General features: G+C 41.2%; 2 protein-coding genes across 4 annotated transcripts in view; both read left to right on the forward strand.

Moving 5' to 3' along the window:
- PTPRR (protein tyrosine phosphatase receptor type R) overlaps positions 1-3,630 on the forward strand; it is a 142,952-nt gene extending 139,322 nt beyond the window's left edge. The window contains exon 15 of the mRNA XM_065632240.1: positions 2,504-3,630. Coding sequence (XP_065488312.1) covers positions 2,504-2,597 — 94 coding nt within the window. The 3' untranslated portion in view covers positions 2,598-3,630. The remainder of the gene's footprint in view (positions 1-2,503) is intronic.
- Positions 3,631-4,440: 810 nt separating this feature from the next.
- PTPRB (protein tyrosine phosphatase receptor type B) overlaps positions 4,441-18,870 on the forward strand; it is a 61,860-nt gene continuing 47,430 nt past the window's right edge. For all 3 annotated transcript variants that reach the window (XM_065627020.1, XM_065627022.1, XM_065627021.1), the window contains exons 1-3: positions 4,441-4,524; positions 5,770-6,162; positions 14,588-14,826. In XM_065627020.1, coding sequence (XP_065483092.1) covers positions 4,470-4,524; positions 5,770-6,162; positions 14,588-14,826 — 687 coding nt within the window. In that variant the 5' untranslated portion in view covers positions 4,441-4,469. The remainder of the gene's footprint in view (positions 4,525-5,769; positions 6,163-14,587; positions 14,827-18,870) is intronic.

An 18,870-nucleotide genomic window follows, 5' to 3' on the forward strand; every position in this document is an offset into this window, starting at 1 on the left:
GGGCAGACCTTATTGTGGCCTTTCAGTGCTTAAAAGGGGCCTGTAAGAAAGACAGAGAAAGCATTTTCACCGGGGCCTTTAGTGATAGGAAAAGGGGTAACGGTTTTAAACTAAAAGAGGGTAGATTTAGATTAGATATAAGGAATAAATTCTTCCCTATGAGGTGAGGCACCGGAGCACGTTGCCCATAGAAGCTGTGGATGCCGCATCCCTGAAAGTGTTCAAGGCCAGGCTGGATAGGGCTTTGAGCAACCTGATCTAGTGAAAGATGTATAAATGCCCATGGCAAGGGGGTTGGACTAGGTGATCTTTAAAGGACGCTTCCAACCCAAACCATTCGCTGATGCTATGGTTCTATGAACCCCCTGTATAATAGCACTGACAAAGCCAAGTTGTCTGAACCTCTGTATAAGACTTAGGTGTCCCTAAACTGACAGGGATATGCACTTGTTTGCCCATGCAGGGTTCAGAAGCACCATAACATCTCGGTTATGCTTGCTAGCACAGGGCAAATGCAGTAGTGCTGGGCTCAGCCCCAGCCAGGCTTATGCTTTCCTTCTTGGGCTTATACACTCAGCCCTGGGGATTTTGTATGTTACTTCAGCACGGAAGAGGTAGGAGCAATGATCGCCCCTACAAACAGCCTAGTGCAGCCAAACTTGTTTTAACTTGCCCTTCCTGGCAAGTCCTTCTCCCTGGATGCATGCCCTTCCTCCACCCCTTCCACAGAGCGGATCCAACTGGGGAAACACACTCCCTTGGAGGACCCCTTGGGGGAACGCTGATGGGGGAGGCAGGGAGGGAAGCTGGCTGGGAAGGGGTTGCGTGGGCAGGGCAGGACGCAGCAGTGAGGAGGAAGGAAGGAGCCCAGGCAGCACAGAGGACCAGAGCAAAGCCCTCCCATCACTTTCAGACTCTCCCTGAATCTCCAGACAGGGGACAGGCAAAGAGGAGAGCAGCTGAAGGCAGCAGGCAGCCAAGAGTTATGAATTTGTGGATGTCTTTGTTTGCAAAGCTAAGAGGCTGCTGCATTTTGTACTGGACAGGACCATTTAAGGGCCCGTGATTTAATTCCTAGGAATAACGGATCATAATAGACATGCAGCTCACTAAAATGTGTTTTACTGTTGCCTGAGCTTACTGGAGGAGCAGAGACAGCTGGTTGCTTGCATGAAGAACCAGGTATAATTGTAATTATGTTTTTCCTGCCACAGCCATTCAACCATCCAGTAGTACTTAGGAAAATAAAAGGGCCTTATGATTGCAGATAAAGTCTTCTAATACTAAAGGATAATACTTGTTGAGGCAGTTTTACCATTTTTCATATAGCTTTGTATATCAGTAGACACTACTGTTGCCATGGTCTCTGAAGGGATCCCATGGGGGTTTGTCAGACCTGTAAGATGTTTGGCTTCAACATTGCTCTGGATCCAAATCCCTCATGAATTTGGTTGTTTCAATAAAGATCTAGCTGAAGCCAAATATGATACACCTCTTGATGTCTCCCTTCCCACTAAAGCCATTTACTCCTTCATCCCCCCAAAGGTAATTCGCTGCTCCAGAGTAGGCTGAGGATGAACTGGGAGCTTGGTTCTAGAAGCAGAGTAGGTAGCTTTGAATACTCCGGCAGGTGAAAAAATAAAAGTGGAATTAAGTAAGCTTGAGTCTTTACGCCATGAGAAGTGAGACCTGGAAGACCTTAGTACTGCCAGAAAGAGGTTCAGTTTAACTTCAGAGCTGAATGGTACCGGCCTTGCTAAATATCACACCTACCTCCTGTAGGACATCAACCCCTTCCTACTACACTGCAATCTGCACTACAGATGTGGGACTTGATCCTCATACTTAGACCTGAAAAAAGGACAGTTATCGGGTGAATGTATTAAATGTAGGCATCTAATCCAAGCTGACTGTAGCTAATCCTTTTTATGGTCAAGTTAAATTCTTTTCTATTGTTGGTGCTGAGATGAGTCACTGCTGTAAAATTTCTTAGGTGGCTGCTGTTCAGACAGGATGCGTTGCAGGCATTAGAAAGAGGACAGGAAGAGCTGTTCTCTGCACAGGCGATCTGAGGGTCACCAAAGGTTACATTTTTAGTAAAGAACAAAAATGAAAGGCCAGATTCTGAATACTCCCTTGCTCCATCAATACTAATGCTGTGTCTGTGTATCTGGCCTTCCTTGCCCAAGTGACTGTGCAAAATTCTCTGTGAATGTGTTGAGTTTGAAATGTAGGTTTTAACAGTGTAGATATCAGGTGTTTTCCTTTCTAGTTCTTACCTGGACGGAATCAGGAATGGTGATTCATGCTGGGCATGTGCTGGATGGTGTAAGTTATGAAGAAAGTACTTCTGCTCAGACAAATCTTCCACTTACTCAAGGAAACTCTAAGTCAAAAATTGAGAAAAGGGCTTGTATTATCTGGTGATCATGGGGCTGGCAGGGGCCAGGGGTTGTTGCATTCTTAAGAAATAAGATTTCATTCCAATATGTTTCCTTTTTAGGGGTGGAATGGTTCAGACCAGCGAACAGTATGAATTTGTGCACCATGCACTGAGTCTGTACGAAAGCAGACTTTCTGCAGAAGCTGTCCAGTGAAACCAAGGAGGGTAAAACCAAATGTCAGTCTCTTGAGGTAACCTGTTTCATTACCTACCAGCAACTTCTTCAAGAAGTTTACTGCAGTGGGAAGAGCAGCTTTGAGGCCAAATTCTGAAAGGAGTGTGAACAGTTTGGCAAAAGTATAGAGATTGCAGGACCCTTACTGTATATGAATGTATTGTGAGCTTCTCAAAAATGATTTATAAAGAAGGTATCATACTGAAACTACACGTGGATTTCACGTATATATCTAAAGGTGGGTTTAATTCTGTAACACTGATATCTGCCATATGGAATGTACATATGTGCTACTGCTGCAGTCGGATGGACATTGGAACTTCCACAGAAGAAATGTTTATCAAGTGTATAAATGCTTTAACGTTTGCAAACTGTCTTGTGAATGGACTGTCAACTGTACTGTAAAGTGCTATTACTGATTATGTGGTGAGCTTGTTTCTTGGCCACATAACATTCTTGCTGCTAAAACTGCAAGTGTTCAATTATGGATTTAAAAAAAAGGAGATAATAGAAAAATTAAGAGTCCTGGGTTTGAAAATGTTCGAAAGCAGTTAATATTTTATATGGAAATATATGTTCTTCATACTATTAACTATTAAATGTGTATTTACTGTAGGTCTTACAGAGCAGTTGCAGAGCACAATGTCTGTTATTCAGTATGTATGTATTTACCCTATACTGTTGATTGTCTTAGAACATGCTCCTGCTACAGACCTGAACCCGGTGTATCTGTAAATGTGTAAGTCATTTTACTTTTAAAAGAAACTTTGTAGCATATATTAAATATTAAGGATTTTAAATATTTGTCTGTCTTTTATTAATACTGGATTTTTTGCTTATGTTGTTTATCTGCTCTGTCTCTTTCAGTAAGAGATAGATGTCTTTAGTGATATGGACTATTCCACGACAGGTTATACAAGAAAGAAAATGCTGCTATGACTGTTTCTTTTACCGTTCTGTAAGAGTTTGTTTTTAAGAGAAATGCAAAGTTGGCATTATGATTTAGAGCACTGGGAGGTCTGTTTACAGGGTATAATGAGTTTTTAATGCAGTGATGTTGACTTTGCTTCATACTGATAATAAATTACACTTGATATAAAATATTTACTGAAGTCTCTATTCTTGCCTAGAGTAGTTAATGCACCACACACTCTTGTACCCCCATAAACAAGGACAGCCCAGTACAATTTGGTTAGCTTCCACCATGGCTTCAGACCACTGGAGACCCAATCCAGAGGACACGGGCAACCTCCCGCTGACATGGAGCAAGGTGGGTCACCTGATGGGAAGGTAAAATCATCATCACTTGATCCATCGGGGAGAGTTTGTGTAAGACCCAGTGCAGACTTCAGACCTTTGCCTCCTCCTCTTCCCCTTCTCATCCCGCTCCCCACTTGGCTGTTAGAACTTGTGGAGTTAGATGTGTCAGTATCGAGATTTTGCTTGATTACCTATAGTTACAAAAAAATGTGAGTTTTTCCCCTGGCTAATACAATATATACCTATTCAGCAACATCCAGATCACCTGCAGACTTGCAATATTTCACAGGCAATGAATTATGTGAAAGTATAATCCCTTTTCTTTATTGAACACCATCTCTTTTAGTTCCCTGGGTGTTTGAAAACCTCTTTCTTTTTTGCTTGTATTTTTCCAAAATAAAGCAACTAGTAAACTCTGAAGAATCATATGAAAGGACAAAGTGGTATAAAACTCCCCAAAACAATTGAATAGAAGGAAGTGCTCGTCACTGACTTGTTCCCCCTGTGAAGGCACATTTCCTTCCTAGCCTTCGCTTCACTTATCTGAGGTGGGTTTTTTTAAGAGAAGCATGGCGAGTTGCTAGAGGGAAAATGGATTCTTTATTTCACGTCCTGGTTTCTACCTGTCTTGCTTTGACATTCTCAGGTAAGTGTCTCTCCCCGCTTCCCCTTCGCCGTATTGCTCTTTCTGCCGCTGAGCAGAGCCCTCCGAGGCAGCTGGGGACTAACAAAACGGAGTCACTTCTATGCTTGGATTCATACAAGAGGAATGGGGGGCAGGGCCAATGTAGCTCGTTCTGTTTAGATTTCTTTCCAAAGGAAAATAAACTGTCTCCTTCTATGCTTGAGATACCTCTTCTGTTTTTTGGAGAAGATCTCCTGGTAGATAATCCAGGAACTGAGCTTTAGGACAAGCTCTTCAAAGAAGAGATTCCTATTTTTTAATTCATACTTTGTGAAACTTCCAGAGCCAAGAGCTTTCTGTGATGCTTAGTTCAGAAAATACCCAGGTCTGTAAAAATAGGGGGATGACAAACCTCAACCCAAGGGAAATAAATACACATGTTGGGTTTAGCACTTTGTAACTAATGAGTCTGGAAACGTTTGAGTAACTGAGATTATAAAAAGGGAAAAATAGAAACAAGATGTGGCAGGAAGCCTGCATTTGAAATATCAAGTTCTGTGTTCTGTGTGGATTTTGCTTTGGTAACTTTGAGGTTTTTTGATGAATGCATTGTAGTTCTCTTCATCTGAGTGTTTGGTGTTGATCTTTAAATGTGGTGTCACAAAGAGCTAATCTGACATGAATTAGGATGGTCACAAAACTAGCAGCTAGAGATGCTGGAGTAAATCCAGTAAAATAGATGTACTTCCTATCAGTAAAGAGCCTCCATTCTTGTAACGGCACAGGCATTTAGAGGCACACAGATCTGGGAATGTCGTCTTCTATGGTTTCTTCAGAAACACTATGAGTTTTACTAAACAATCTCCAGGCAGTAAATTATGTTGTAAAAAGACTGTGTCATAAAATGGAAAAAAGACTGAGAGCCTATGTAGGTCGCTGTATGCTTTCAGGCAGAGGAAGTGGGGAATTTAAAATAAAAATATACAATCCAATTTTTTCTTCATTTTTATATATAATGAAGGTCAAGGTGACCTTTGCCACAATAGTTTGCTTTTTGCATTCTCACTCTTTACATTACTTGCACTTCCACTGTGCAGGTTGTACTTCTGGGTGGTTTTTTTAATAGGTTCAGTACCTGGGAAGTTCATTAAAAGTTCAGCATATAGAAAGTGGGAAGAGAGATTTATTTGCTGATGTATTTTTAATCATCTAGAATTCGCTTTTTGTTAACTAACCATGTGTAATTCTGGAATTTTCCTCTTCCAGAAGGGTTTCTGATTATCCATGTCCAGAAACAGCAGTGTCTTTCAGAAAAGAGAGGAGTCATTATGGAGAAGTGCAATATGACCAACCTCAACCAGCAGTGGCAGTGGACGGCAGATGACAAGCTCCTCCATGTGAAATCCACCCAGTGCCTGAGCATCTCTACGCGCTCTGCCCTGTCATCTCGCAGCATCGTCGTTGATTGTCCCCAGGCAGTCAGGTGGACTTGCCAGGAGGAGGATGGGCTCCTGAAGGTGGCCAATAGCTCTCTCTTTCTCACAAAGCAAGGTCAGAAGGTAATGGCCAAGCAGAGTAAGAAATACCTTCATACGTGGATGCAGCTAGAAGCCAGCGAGACGGGAAAACCTGTTTATGTAAATCTGTGTTCAAAGCAAGGTGAGCTACTACTTCAAGGAAGTATCCTGGAAGTTTTGGTAACAAAAATGTTTCTTTTATGCTAACATGAATGTTAAAAATGATGGGATTTTATTCATACAGAAAAACCTTTTTCATTATTGAAAAGAGTTGAGACAACCATAAAAAAAACCAGCTGATATGAGTACTGTGGGGTTTTTAAGGCATTTCATATTTTCAGGATGTCTTTCCTTTTCTCTACTGTCTGTCTTTGGATCAAAGTGCTTACGTGTAAGCTCAGCTCACTATTCCTGTGTCGTTTCCTTTTCCACTTTTAAAGAGAATTGTGGGTACTACTTCCTAGCACTTTTTGAAAAATATGGATGTATAAAAGTCCTTTTCCTCCCTATTCATTTAATCACACCAATCCAGATTCAATCTGCCAAGAGAAAGAAGGCATCTGAAGATCAAACACATGCACAATTATTTCTCTGATTAACCCAAATGCATGATTAGAACAGCCATATGGCTTATCCATTCAGGTGTTTACACAGTGTTTCTTTGCCCTAAGATGCAAAATATATGACAACACTCAAAATCCTGAAAATAATGAACTGAATCAAAAATCTCCAACATTCTCACAATAGCACTTTGAGATGCGTGGGTTTGTGCACATACTTACAGATGTGTTGATATACCTGTGTGATTCTGTGTGACATCCATGGCAAAAGGAAAGGTACAACAGTTTGAATGCTGCTTAATAACACTTGCCTTGATGTCCTGTTGTCAATCCTTCCTGCCAATCCCATTGACATTCTTCTTGTGCACAATTAAGCAGTTCTTCATGGTAAATAAGAACAACCTGCACAGTTAAGCTTTTTATTGGGGAACACACAATTTATTCTTGTATTTACAGGATTAAAAAATGGTTTATGACCCAATACTTTTGCTTATGGCCAGCTTTTCAGAATGTTTAAAATAAATTCCTTGTTCTTTGTAACCTTTCTAACCTCCAATTCATTGTAAAGCAGAGTACCACTTTTTTCAGCAAATTTGAACTTGCAGAACTCTGCTCGCAGCAGCAGGATTACTCACCTGAGTGGAGGTCTGAAAGACTTTCAGAATCAGGGAGTGAAAAATTGGCTGAGATGCTACCCCAGCCTTCCCAACTATTTTAGGAATTAAAAAAGCAAAATCATTTGAAGTCCTGTGTATAGGGTGAGTATGGCCTGCTTATTCAAAGACACCATGAAAAGTTAAGATTAGGTACCCAGGCAAAGTTACTTTCTTTAGATAGTTGGATGAAGTGTGGCCTAACAGAGTTAAAGTAACCTTGCATCCTTTCCTTAATCATCCTCAGAGGAGGAGCAATTTAAGGCCAATAAGTACTAAATAAGACAATTTTCAAGGGGTATTAAAGCACCTTCTCATTTATTTACTGTGCTCAGTCCTCTAAGGAATTTACCTTAATTTTCCTAAAATCCTCTCTGTAGACAGGCCTACCAATCCACTTTATGAGTCTCACTGTGACAGTTATCTCCTTTTTGACAGCTCTGGGAAGCTCTGGTGATAAATCAGCAGTACATTATGACTCTCAATACCTAAGAATTCCAGGTATATAAGAAACCCACAAGGAGTTGAAGTAATGGAAGGAGATTAATAATAATAATAACAATAATAATAATAGTAATAATAATAATAGAAGTAGTAGTAGTAGTAAGTTGTAGTACAAGAACAAAATCTAATGCCCAAAGTGCTGGTCTTGACATCCATATGCATGTCAAAAATGTCAATGTTGAATGCGTAAAATTAGTCTTCCAAGAACATCTGTCTACTTTCAGTGAAAGCAGCAGTGGATCAGCCTAAAATAACATATTCATTCTATATTTAACTAAGATAGTAATAACCGGGCAAAGTTTTTGCAGCTGAAATGGCAGTAAGTTTTTCTACTCCTGACTAACACCATATTTTGATATAATTTATCCTTTGTTTTCATAGTACTCATAAAAATAGTTATATTTTGGCAAAGGAGTAACTCACTGAATTGCATCCCAAACATCTTATCAGCCCAGATACAGTACACGCTCCAAACCCAACAACTGCAACTACCTTTTATTCTGGACCTAACTCAAATGCCAAGCATGATTTTTCTGAACCAGGGAAAGTCTGAGCTTGGATTTGGTTTTCTAACCAGCCGTCTGAGTTGTGTCTGGATACACATTTTTTGCTACAACCCTGACTTAAATGACTCCTTGTGTAAATCAGGATCAGTTTGAACATGCATCACGTCTCTGTTCAGTCAGAGATAATTTTAAATCTAACTGCGGACAGCCCTCACGCAAACCCATGGTTGAATCCAGCCTCTGGCTGACACAGCTAGTATGAAGAAGGGCCATGAGGTATCAGTCTCCCTTGAGAGGACAAGACTTCAGTTCTCATCAAATTGAGCAAAAATTGTTGCGTTCAGATAACAATTGTGGAAGAAACCCTGTCTCCTCTTGTATGTCTGGAAAGCACTCAGAGCACCACTAGTGCTGACACACTAACGCTGATATCACTTCTTTCTGAGCTGTGTAAGCAATTCTTACAAGCTTCTTTTGCTCTAGGTAGGTTAGTTTCAAAAAAATATTGAATTAGAGAACAGAGGCAATGCTATGTGGCACCTTGAATATTACCAACAAACCTCAAAACCACCGCAGATCAAAAATTATTCACTAAGTGGAGAATGATTTCAAACTGGGAGACACAAGTTCAAGCTGTGTGCTGCAGTCATTCACTGGAATGATCTAGAGACCACCACCCAGCCTGTGAAGCAGTCTGCATGCAGAAGGTGACAGGAATTGTTTTGTACTATGATGCTCTGCATGGCTTTTCTCTGCTACCATATCGTACATAGTAGGGACATCTGAAGGAACTGTAGCTGCAAACCCCTAGAACTGTGGATATCAAGACAAAGCTCCATTCAAAAGAGTATCTGATTTTGTGGAGGAGAATGTTTTTGTTGCTTCCTGTTTTGTGCCAAGTACTTAAGAACCATCGTGGGATCCATGAAGATGTAAAAGAAGTTGGACAAGGAATTCAAATAACAAATACACCATCTTTTTATCTCTTGTTTTGTTTGCAGTCTAAAATAGACAATACATCAGATACGACATATGAGCCAAAGCCTGATGTGCCATCTGACCTTCAAACTGTTACCTCCACAGTTGTTCCTCCTTTTCTACCCCAGTCTCTGGCCCTGTATCTTCTCTTTCACATGGGCTTCTCTCTTCCCCTTACCCCGTTTTCAGTTCACCTGCTTCATACCAGAACCTGAGGTTATTGAGTTCACATCCCACTGTGGACACTTCAGTGGGTGAGATGGAGGGTGGTAGAGACCAGAGCAGTGTACAGTCAGAGCACGCTCTGAGCCACCAGAGCAGCAGTAGCAGCTGCAGAACATGGTAAGGAAAGATACGTGCATCTTCTTGGCACTCTTGGGAAACTGGAAGAACAGCAAAGAAAGGTGGCAAAAGCACAGAAAAAACTTTACTTTTTAAAGTTTTTTAATGAGCTTTAATTTTTCCACACCTTTAGTGTTTAAAATGACTGCAACAATCCATCCAGAGGTTCACAACAGGTTGGATTTTTTTGTGTGCGTAACCTTTACAAATTTCTCCAGGATAAATTAGAACAGTGAGAAGCAATAATTTCATTTCACGTTCAGGTTGACCCAAAACTTTTTTCCTAAAAAGCATTCACTCAAACCTGTTTTCACCTCCCTGAATTATTATTTTATAAGATTTTATAAGTAAAAGAGTTTGATAACATCTTTGTGAACCCATGAAATACCAAAATTTATTTGAATCTTCTGTCTGTGGTCAAAGCAGTACATGGCTGACAACTTTTGCTCAGCTCCACCTGGAAAAAGGCATCAATGCCAGATCCTTGGACAAAATTACAAGGCCTTGTACACAATCCAATAGCATACTGGCAGAAGCTCAAAGATAAATGTGGGGTTTGCATTTTGTGAAAAGAAATGGAAAAATCTGCAGTGTGGCCCAGGTCTTCAGTTTTCATAAATTTTCGAAGCCTTAGTGAGCCACAGTGCAGCAACTATAGAACAAAATCAGCTCAGCTACTTTCACAAGGAAAAAAATGGAAAATATTAACAGCTTCCCAGAGGATGGCAAGCCCTGCTTTACTAATTCATCTTCTGCTGCGAGTGATAACAAAGATTCCCATTCCAGACAACTATACTGTTAATTTTCGTTATTATATTATCTCCCTTCATTTTGTATGGATGTCTTTGTAGAAGCTGGAGTGGGTTTCAGCTTTTAGGTGTCTAAATGCAGGTGTACGAAGGAACACCCTATTTCGGTTGTCTCAACATAGGTGCTTTTTGCCATTTGAGATGCTACAGGGTACACCACCTGACCTCTGACTGCCTACCAGAAGGACATAGCTCTCCTGTAGGTCCTAGGAGAGCCCTGAGCAGATGTCTCAGATGCTTTAGGGCAGTTTAGGCTGTACTAGGTAACTCCATTTAGGCAACTGAACCAAGTCCTGGGTGTCTATATAGTAGTTACTGTCATGAGCTTTCTTCAGTAGTGCCATGGAGTTAAGGGAGTCTTGATCCCTTTCAGTGGCCAAAAATCCATTTCAGGGTGAGCTGGGGCTATCCAAAGTGTCAGAAATAGGGCTGATGGAGCTATTGTATTATCACAATAGTTAAATGGGATGTTCTGCTACCACTGGTGCGGAAAGAGCCTTTAAGTGGCTACTTCAGCATTTCAAAAATAAGCAAGTAAAAGAGCAGCTCAGGATTAGACCGGAGTTTGGAAACATTTGACCTCTCTGACATGAGACACAAACATCACTAACTTTAACATTTCAGATAAAGAAGGTAAAAATCTTTCAAGTGGCATAGATTTTGCAGTTTTTAGAAGGACTACATTGAATGGGAAAGAGAAGACATTTAGTGGATTTTGTTCTTCTGTCACACTCCATAAAAGAGAAATCTGAATTATGTTTTCTAAGTATGTCTTTATTTTTGCAGTTAGACAGCTAAAAAGACAATTCATTTTGTCCTGCACATACAGAGATCTTACAACAACACCTTCTAGTTTCAAGTCTTGCTGTCAGCAAGTTAGATGCAGTCTTACAGAGTATTTTTTCATATACAATAGATGTCTGATTCATTTATGCTTCACTAGCAATTCAGCCTTAGTTATCTGAAACTGTGCTTTAATAGGGTAGGCAGATTGATAGGATACAAGCTATTTCAGCAAGCTGCATACAAAATGGCTCGTCTGAGTCTGAAGGCATCGCTGTAGGGTTCTCAGTACTTGACAACTAACCAGCACTCATCATACATGCAAAACGTATGGATTTCCTTTTCTTGTAAGCGGCCTGCTGCTGCGCAGATGGATGCAGTCTGCAGGACACCCCATGGATGAAATATGCGCTTAGTCAGAATGTCATAATTTCTCCTGGGTGTGCTACTGATGATTACAATGGTACGTTCACACGCTGTATATCATTCAGCCACTAGTAATCAGTGTCAGTGTCAGGGCTGCAGTTTTGTTCCCATGAACAGTTTTATGACTGATTTCCAAAGAGACTGTTAGAACAATGCTAAACGCTTCTGAAAAATCCCACTGTTGAGATTTCTGTGTGCTTTACTGATGTCCAGATGGGAGGTGAGTTTTTTCTGGTTTAAGGATTTGGAACTCAAGTTGTATAGAAATCTGTTTGTTTGGGTCTTATAATATGCAGGGGTTTTTTGTAAGTGCCTGCTGTTGAAGAAGGGCTATGAGGGTCCTTATGCTAGGACCACAGTGGCTTTCCTTAGAAAGAGAATATAAACCTGGATCTGATTTTCTTGAAGGGAGGGCAGATATAAACCCTATTAGTCAGTCCAATGTAGCATACATGGCAAGTGCTGCTACATATATCTGAAGTTCCAGTATGGCACAGTCTATGCACAAGCTGTTTTCATCCACAGATTACAGGTGAGAGACAGCTGTCAGTCTTTGCCAGAAAGATCCTTTACGTGGAAACTCACGGTAGCCTCGAGCTTAACAAGAGCAGTCGTGTTGTGCAGTGACCAAGTGCTTGTTCCTGGTACCTCCTCAGGCTGGTGGGACATTTCTGAGGACAAAGAATTTAGCTTCCAGGAGGGTCGAGCTCTCCCCTCAGCTCCTGCATCAGGAATGCCAGTTATCCCCTGGCTGCTGAGTCCCATAAATGTCGCTGGCAGCACCAGCTTCCCTTTTACGGAGCAGCAGCTTTCCTAAAGCACAATTGCGCTGGAACGCAAATGTCTTCCTGTTGGAATAGCTGCTATTTGTCTGCAAATAAAGCCAAGATTTTTTTCTAATGTGTTTTTAAGTTGGGTGTGTAAATCTATATTTAGGAACCCAATTGAGTGGCCTTTTTTTGTAAGTGGCTACTGACCACTTAGGTGTGCTTTTTTTTCAGTCGTCTTTCTATCAGTAAGTTCTACTCCCTGCTGAACTTGAGGTATCTAAGGGGCCCAGAGCCAGCAGGCTCTTTCCAGGTCCTTGGGGCTAGCATTTCTAGTTGCCTACTGCAGACTTTCAGAGACCCCTGAATAATAAGAGATCTGCAGGAACAACAGCTGACATGGGATTTAGACTAAGTCTGGACTTGTGTCAGCTAATGGGTTTGTTTCAGCAGCTGGTGACAGCCTGAGCACAGGGCTGCCCCTGCCAGACTCTTCCCCATCCCTTTTGTGGAGGCCAGGCAGGTACATGATGTAGGACCACTGCAGATGCTGCACCACAAGCACTCTGCAAGGGGATTCTGCAAATGCAGCAGCAGCACAAGGATGATCGTGTGGTGTCAGACGAGACCTGAAGGTTCGATGAAATTCTTTCCATGTGTGTAAGAGAGAGTAGAATTAGATCGGTTGTATTGTTTTCCCTGCCTTGATTTGGAAAAATATTTGATCAACATTTTGTATAATTAACTGGAGACTTGGAGATTTGTATTCCCAGAGAAGCAAAGTTAGATAAAAAAGGGGAAAACATTTAATGTAGGTATCAACCCATCCCAGCAAACCAATCCTTTTCAAGAGGATCCAAAACTGTGTACCAGCTGAATGCACTGTGCTGCTGAGCAAAGGAAACACTTGCATAGAATTGTCACTTACGAGGGCTTACAATCTCACTTTTATTTCTAGATGCAAATGAGAATACTGCAACTTTTTTTTTACATAAACATGTCAACATGTATATTTACACATATACAAAAAACCCCCATCATGTTGACTTCATGGAAGCTCACCCGCTGATCCTTGGGGTAAGAGGTAATCACACATTGTCCTGCTAAGACATCATAATTGCACATCAAGTAATTACATTTGGAAGCTTCTGCTGCAATTTAACAGTCATTAGATTTTTTTTTAGAGGGTTTGTGAGCTAAAATTGTTATAAATGGCAACCAGCCCAGTGGCTCAGCAGCAAAACAAGGTTCTGTCATGCTGGAGACCCCAGTTCAAGGACAGACAAAGTGTCTTGGGCGGTGAGCCAAAGCACACAAGCTGCGCTCCAGCAATGGCCGGGCAGCTTTTTGTGAGGAGAAGGGGCCAGTGAGTAATTCCGATCACTGAGCTGAAATGTGATGCTACCAGATGTAGAGGCCACCACAGCCTGAACCCTGGCCTCACAGCCACAAAGAAAGGATATTAAGTACATACCAATGGGGAGGAAAAGCCATGAAAATGTGGAGGAAAAATGTGTAGTAAAATCTTTCCTGCACTCTAATTGCAACTTTGGCATTCTCTGAAGGATACGTGACTGAAAAAGCGAATCCACCATTATATTTGCAGGCACTTCAGTTAACTGATATGATTGTTAGCTGAACCTTAGGAAGAGAGCAGTCAGGGGTTAGCATGGTGTCTGCATGGGACTGATTTAAAAATGCAAGAGGAATGTCCCATGTGGACACAAGGAACTTATCTTGAACAAATATTATCTTGAACAAAAAAAAATATCTTGAACAAATTATCTTGAAAAATTATGTGGAACAAAGCCATATTTTGAACATACACCAACAAAAGGCAGATGAGAATCTGTCCCATGTACTTGCAAAGCGGGTGAGGGGGTGACCATATAAAGCTGAAACTGTGTCTTGTTTGATAGACTCAAGCAAGTGAAAAAGCTACAAGTGAAAACATTGTGCTCTGAATGACAAAGTGCAACATTTCTCTTCAGAATCATTGATGGACTGTATTTAAGACTAGTGGTATGAAGGTTGAGGGAAATTAATTTTTTTTCTGCTTTTGTTTTGTACAAGATTTGGTACTGATGCAAAATACATTTGCACTGAAAACAAAAAAGTATAGAACCGACAGGTGCTCTTAAACTACTTAGAAGTCAGACCAGCCACATTTATTGGCATCTAAAGAATTGTTTATAAAAACATTGAGCTGCTTTTAATTATTTTCCTCTATTTGTCTTAGGTCTCCAAGATGCAGACACTTCCATATGGACTACTAGAACTACACCTCCCCCTTCAAACTCTGTTACCTCTAGGCCTGAAAATATGCTGAGGAGTAGCACAGAGATGTTCATCAGAAATGTGACTGAACACTTCAGTAAAAATCTCATTGAAAGTCCCTACTTTGACTTGAAATCTTCAGGAACAGAGAAACTCTGGATTCCAACAACTACTCTTCAATACTCCAGCACTACAAAAGAGGTAAGGCAGGGGAATTATTGATTTTTATTAAGCCTGCTCCACTCTGTGGAGCCTGATAGCTATTACAGGTGGATGTTTGGTGGACTGAAAAAAAAACGGCTAGAGGACTAAACTTTGTTCTTTATTTTGATGAGATGCTTTGTTCATGCTGATCATGCCCTTTCTAGAAGCACAGCTGCAGAAAAAATTCTGCCTTTTCTGTACAGCACAATCCTGGTGTGCACAATGTGTTGGGAAAATCTCTAAGCTCCAGGGAAATGCTCAGGATATGTGAGGAGCAATGGAAAGCTCATGGATGTGGCAGGAGGCAGGGGAGCCTGGGTATCTGCTCTCAGTGACTCAGGCTCTGCCATTGGCTTGCTGTACAACATGAGGGTCTAGCTCTAATTACACTTGAAGAATCACATTATGTTTTATCATGTATGTTAGGATAATTGAGTCCTAAAATTACACACGTGTTTCACAGATCAAAGCAAGTGAAATGCGAATACTTTAACTTGCCTTACAAGGAACCCTGTCCTTCACCCTGGTCAGCTTGTCTACTGACAGCTGGGCAGCATGGAGACACGACTGCTTCTTGATCCCTGCTCTGTCAGACCACAAAAAGCCCTGGCAGAGGAGGGGAATGAGGTGCGAGCCCCATTCATAGCCACAGCTAACAGTGGGCACTCAGTACCTCTGCATCAGTTTCCAGTTTTCTCTTTGTGTGTGTGTGGGCAAGGCATAGTTAAGTAATTTCAGAACAAACCTGGAATCATCATTGGCAAAATGTGCACAAGCTAAAGCATGCAGGACATTATTGGTGACTGCATCAATAACAGTGATTTAGAACTGAAACCCCCTAAATTCCCTGTGGCTTCTCATCCAGGAGACCAGACTGCGCTCTGATATATTGGAGCAGGCAAACATATTGTTTCAGTTATTACTTTGGGTGTCATTGTTACTGTGGAAGAGACTAAGAAATGTGTTTTGTGTTTGGGAGGGCTGTGGACAGAGCAATCTGTGCAATCTGGTATGAACAACATCACTAGAGATGGGGAGAAAGGAGCAGCGTCACTCAGGACTATATTGGTCCAAAGAAACAACTCGGAGGTTTATGAATCCTGTCACTGCTGTTGTAGTGCCGATGAGGGGAAGGGACTGAGATGATGATGGATGCACTGCACTCCATTCCACAGATGATGGAGACAGTTCTTTTAAAATATGATTATTCTTACTCAGTGCAGGCAGGCTGAGCTAATTTCCCCATGCCCTCTGTCCATAGGCACACCTCCTGCACTGAATTCTAGTCCAAATGGAAATGTCCTATATAATACAGTATTACGAAAACTGCCTCCAGCACTCCTAGTAAATAATCGCACCAGTGCTAGAGAAATGGCACCCTTAGAACTGAAGCTGCCACCTCCTGTATTCCTACCCCAGTTGAACTCCTGAGTCACTTGATTTGCACTGAGCAAGTTGCTTAGGTCAAAGCTTTCAAACCAGAATCCTTTTGATAAGCACTCTAAGCATACCCATGCAAAAAAAATTAAAAACAATATCTGTCCAGCCTCCAGCCAGGTCTTCACATCTCAATCTAGATACACCAATTTAGACACACAGACTTAAAATCTTTGGCCTACATCTCTCAGTTTCCTTGTCTTTAGAGTGGAATTAAAAATATTTTTGTCAAACTAGCAGGGACTTTTAAAGGATTAACCAGGTTTAACAGGATACTTTTAAAACACACAGACTAAGTCCACAGTATTGTTGTTAGAAAGACAATACCTTCTATGAACTGCAGTTGCGCAGGCTAGGTCCTTTTATTTGTAGAAGCAAAGCCTTGATTTGGCTGTGAGTGTACCCACTTTGGAGGGTTGGGGCGGGGGGCGGAAATGGTGACACTTCAATTGAACAAACTGTTTGGTTTAGAGCAGCCTTGGATTTCAACTAAAACTGCAGCTTGCACTTTCAAACCATGGCAAAAGCTATGAAAAGCCCATTTCCTCTTGATTAGAGAGACAGAGGGGTTGGTGTCAAAAAAAAAAAAAAAGTCAGGAAGCCTTGGGAAAGTCTCTGAAAGGGACTTTGGAGCCTGCTGTTAGAGACATGTCCGGCCACTCCCAAACTCACTTCCAGTTCTTTTTTTATTATTTTTGAATTTTTTAATTAGTTTCTTGGCTTGCCATGCAGGTCAGTAAGTGTTAAAGGCTGTGTGACTGCTGATTTGCTAAAAGTACATTTATTCAATTTATTCAGTCTGGAAATAATTACTCATATTATCTTGGCTATTCTATATAAATATGTTGCCATCAGTAAACTGTGGATCCCTCCTGTTTTATTCCATTGCTGACACAGACATCTGTGGTAGACCTTACCCTTACAGCAGCTTTGTGCTGGATAATGTACTAAAAGAAGTCTCAAAACCCTTAAAAAACCAGTACTTTCCTACCACTATAGCAGAGTAGTATTAAAGATTTTACAATAGCAAGAATAAGAGTAATAAAGTAGGAACTTCTAAATTATGGGCAAAGCTGAGAAGCAGCAAGATTCCTTTTCTCCGCATGTTAACTTACAGCAGCTTGGAGAGATAGACATTTCCAAGGTCTTTAAATTTCACTTGTGGTAGTGTCAGTTTCTTTCCTGACATTTATGCTTGCACCATTTTTTTTTTAATTTTTACCTTCCTATATTACGTCTACTTAACTGATTTACACCTGCATATCTAAATTACATCTTCCTTGCAAATCCGGATTATGGATGTTTTCAAAAATCCCTACAATGTGAGCTCCACTTTCCAAGAAAAGGCAAGTTACTCCAAATATTCTCATTTTTCAGAGAGGGGTTTGAAGTAACCCAAACATCCCAATAAGCTGGAAAAAATACTGGTGTGCTTTATGCCATTAGATCCCAAAAGAACAATCATCTAAAGATGAATGTATGCTGTAAGATATCTCTCGCTATGAACTGATTACAAGATAGCTATGTCATTTTAGTGCCAGTTTAGGTCTAATACACACACCTTGTGTCTTTCATTAGTGGTTTGTTTATGGCTGTAGTAGCTCTTTGGGGCAGGGTCCCTCATTTTGTCGGAAGTACATAAAACATCCCTTCCAAGAGAGATCTTGTTCTGCAACGGGCTTGAGAATGGTGTAATAACCAACACATATTTTATCATCACTTAAGGTGGTGTTCATAAAGTTATTAATCATCTCAAGCTTGCCCAACAGTTTAAGTGTCATGTCCCTAGGACCAGAAATATAGTTCCACTTGGACAGGTGAAGTTTTCCACAGGTGCAGGTACCACCCACGAGTGCTCAGACCTTCGGTTTCTGAATGGAAGAATGAGAGAGAAGGTTTTTCAGACATTTATATCATGCTGACAGGCTGATGCCCAGAAAAACCCTGCAGTAGTATCTCCCTTAAAAGGCAGACTGACGTTTGTAAATGTGGGCACCTTTTTCTCCCTAAAATGCGGCAAAAGTGAATTAGATGGTGAATTTACTTGAGGTGCTGCTTTTAAAAGTTTATGCCTTTAAAAATCTCACATGCATCATACAGTACAGAAAGATGCAGAAAAGTGCCATTCCCATTGAAGGAATGTCAAATTTACCCCACAGCTGCTTGTCTGAGTATCTGAAGGTCCAAAACCCTTCTGGCTGTGATTCTCCCCCCTTATTACACCGTGCATACACATATACATGAGTTTTAAGAGGCTGAAACCTAAAGAAGAAGGAAATGGGCACGCATGGCAGAAATGGAAAGCTGTGCCACCGCTGCAACCGAATTTAGAGTTGTGCACAGCTCGTTTGGTGCAGTCTGAAAACAGGGAGAGTTTCTTGCTTTCCGTGGTGTGTGTAATTTTAGCTTGGAAGGTATTCAGGGGATGTGGGAAGGAATTGTTTCAAGGACACAAGCTCATGCGGAACAAACCAAAAAACTGAGATAACTTGGCCGCTGACAGAAGGGCTGCTCCTCCACCTCTGGACGTGGTGCTGCGGGGCCGGGGAGAGGATGGAGGCCTTGGTGGTCAGCGGCTAACCCCTAAGAACATCCATGTTTGGG

The sequence above is a fragment of the Caloenas nicobarica genome, chromosome 1, assembly GCF_036013445.1.
Source record: "Caloenas nicobarica isolate bCalNic1 chromosome 1, bCalNic1.hap1, whole genome shotgun sequence".
NCBI lineage: Eukaryota > Metazoa > Chordata > Aves > Columbiformes > Columbidae > Caloenas > Caloenas nicobarica.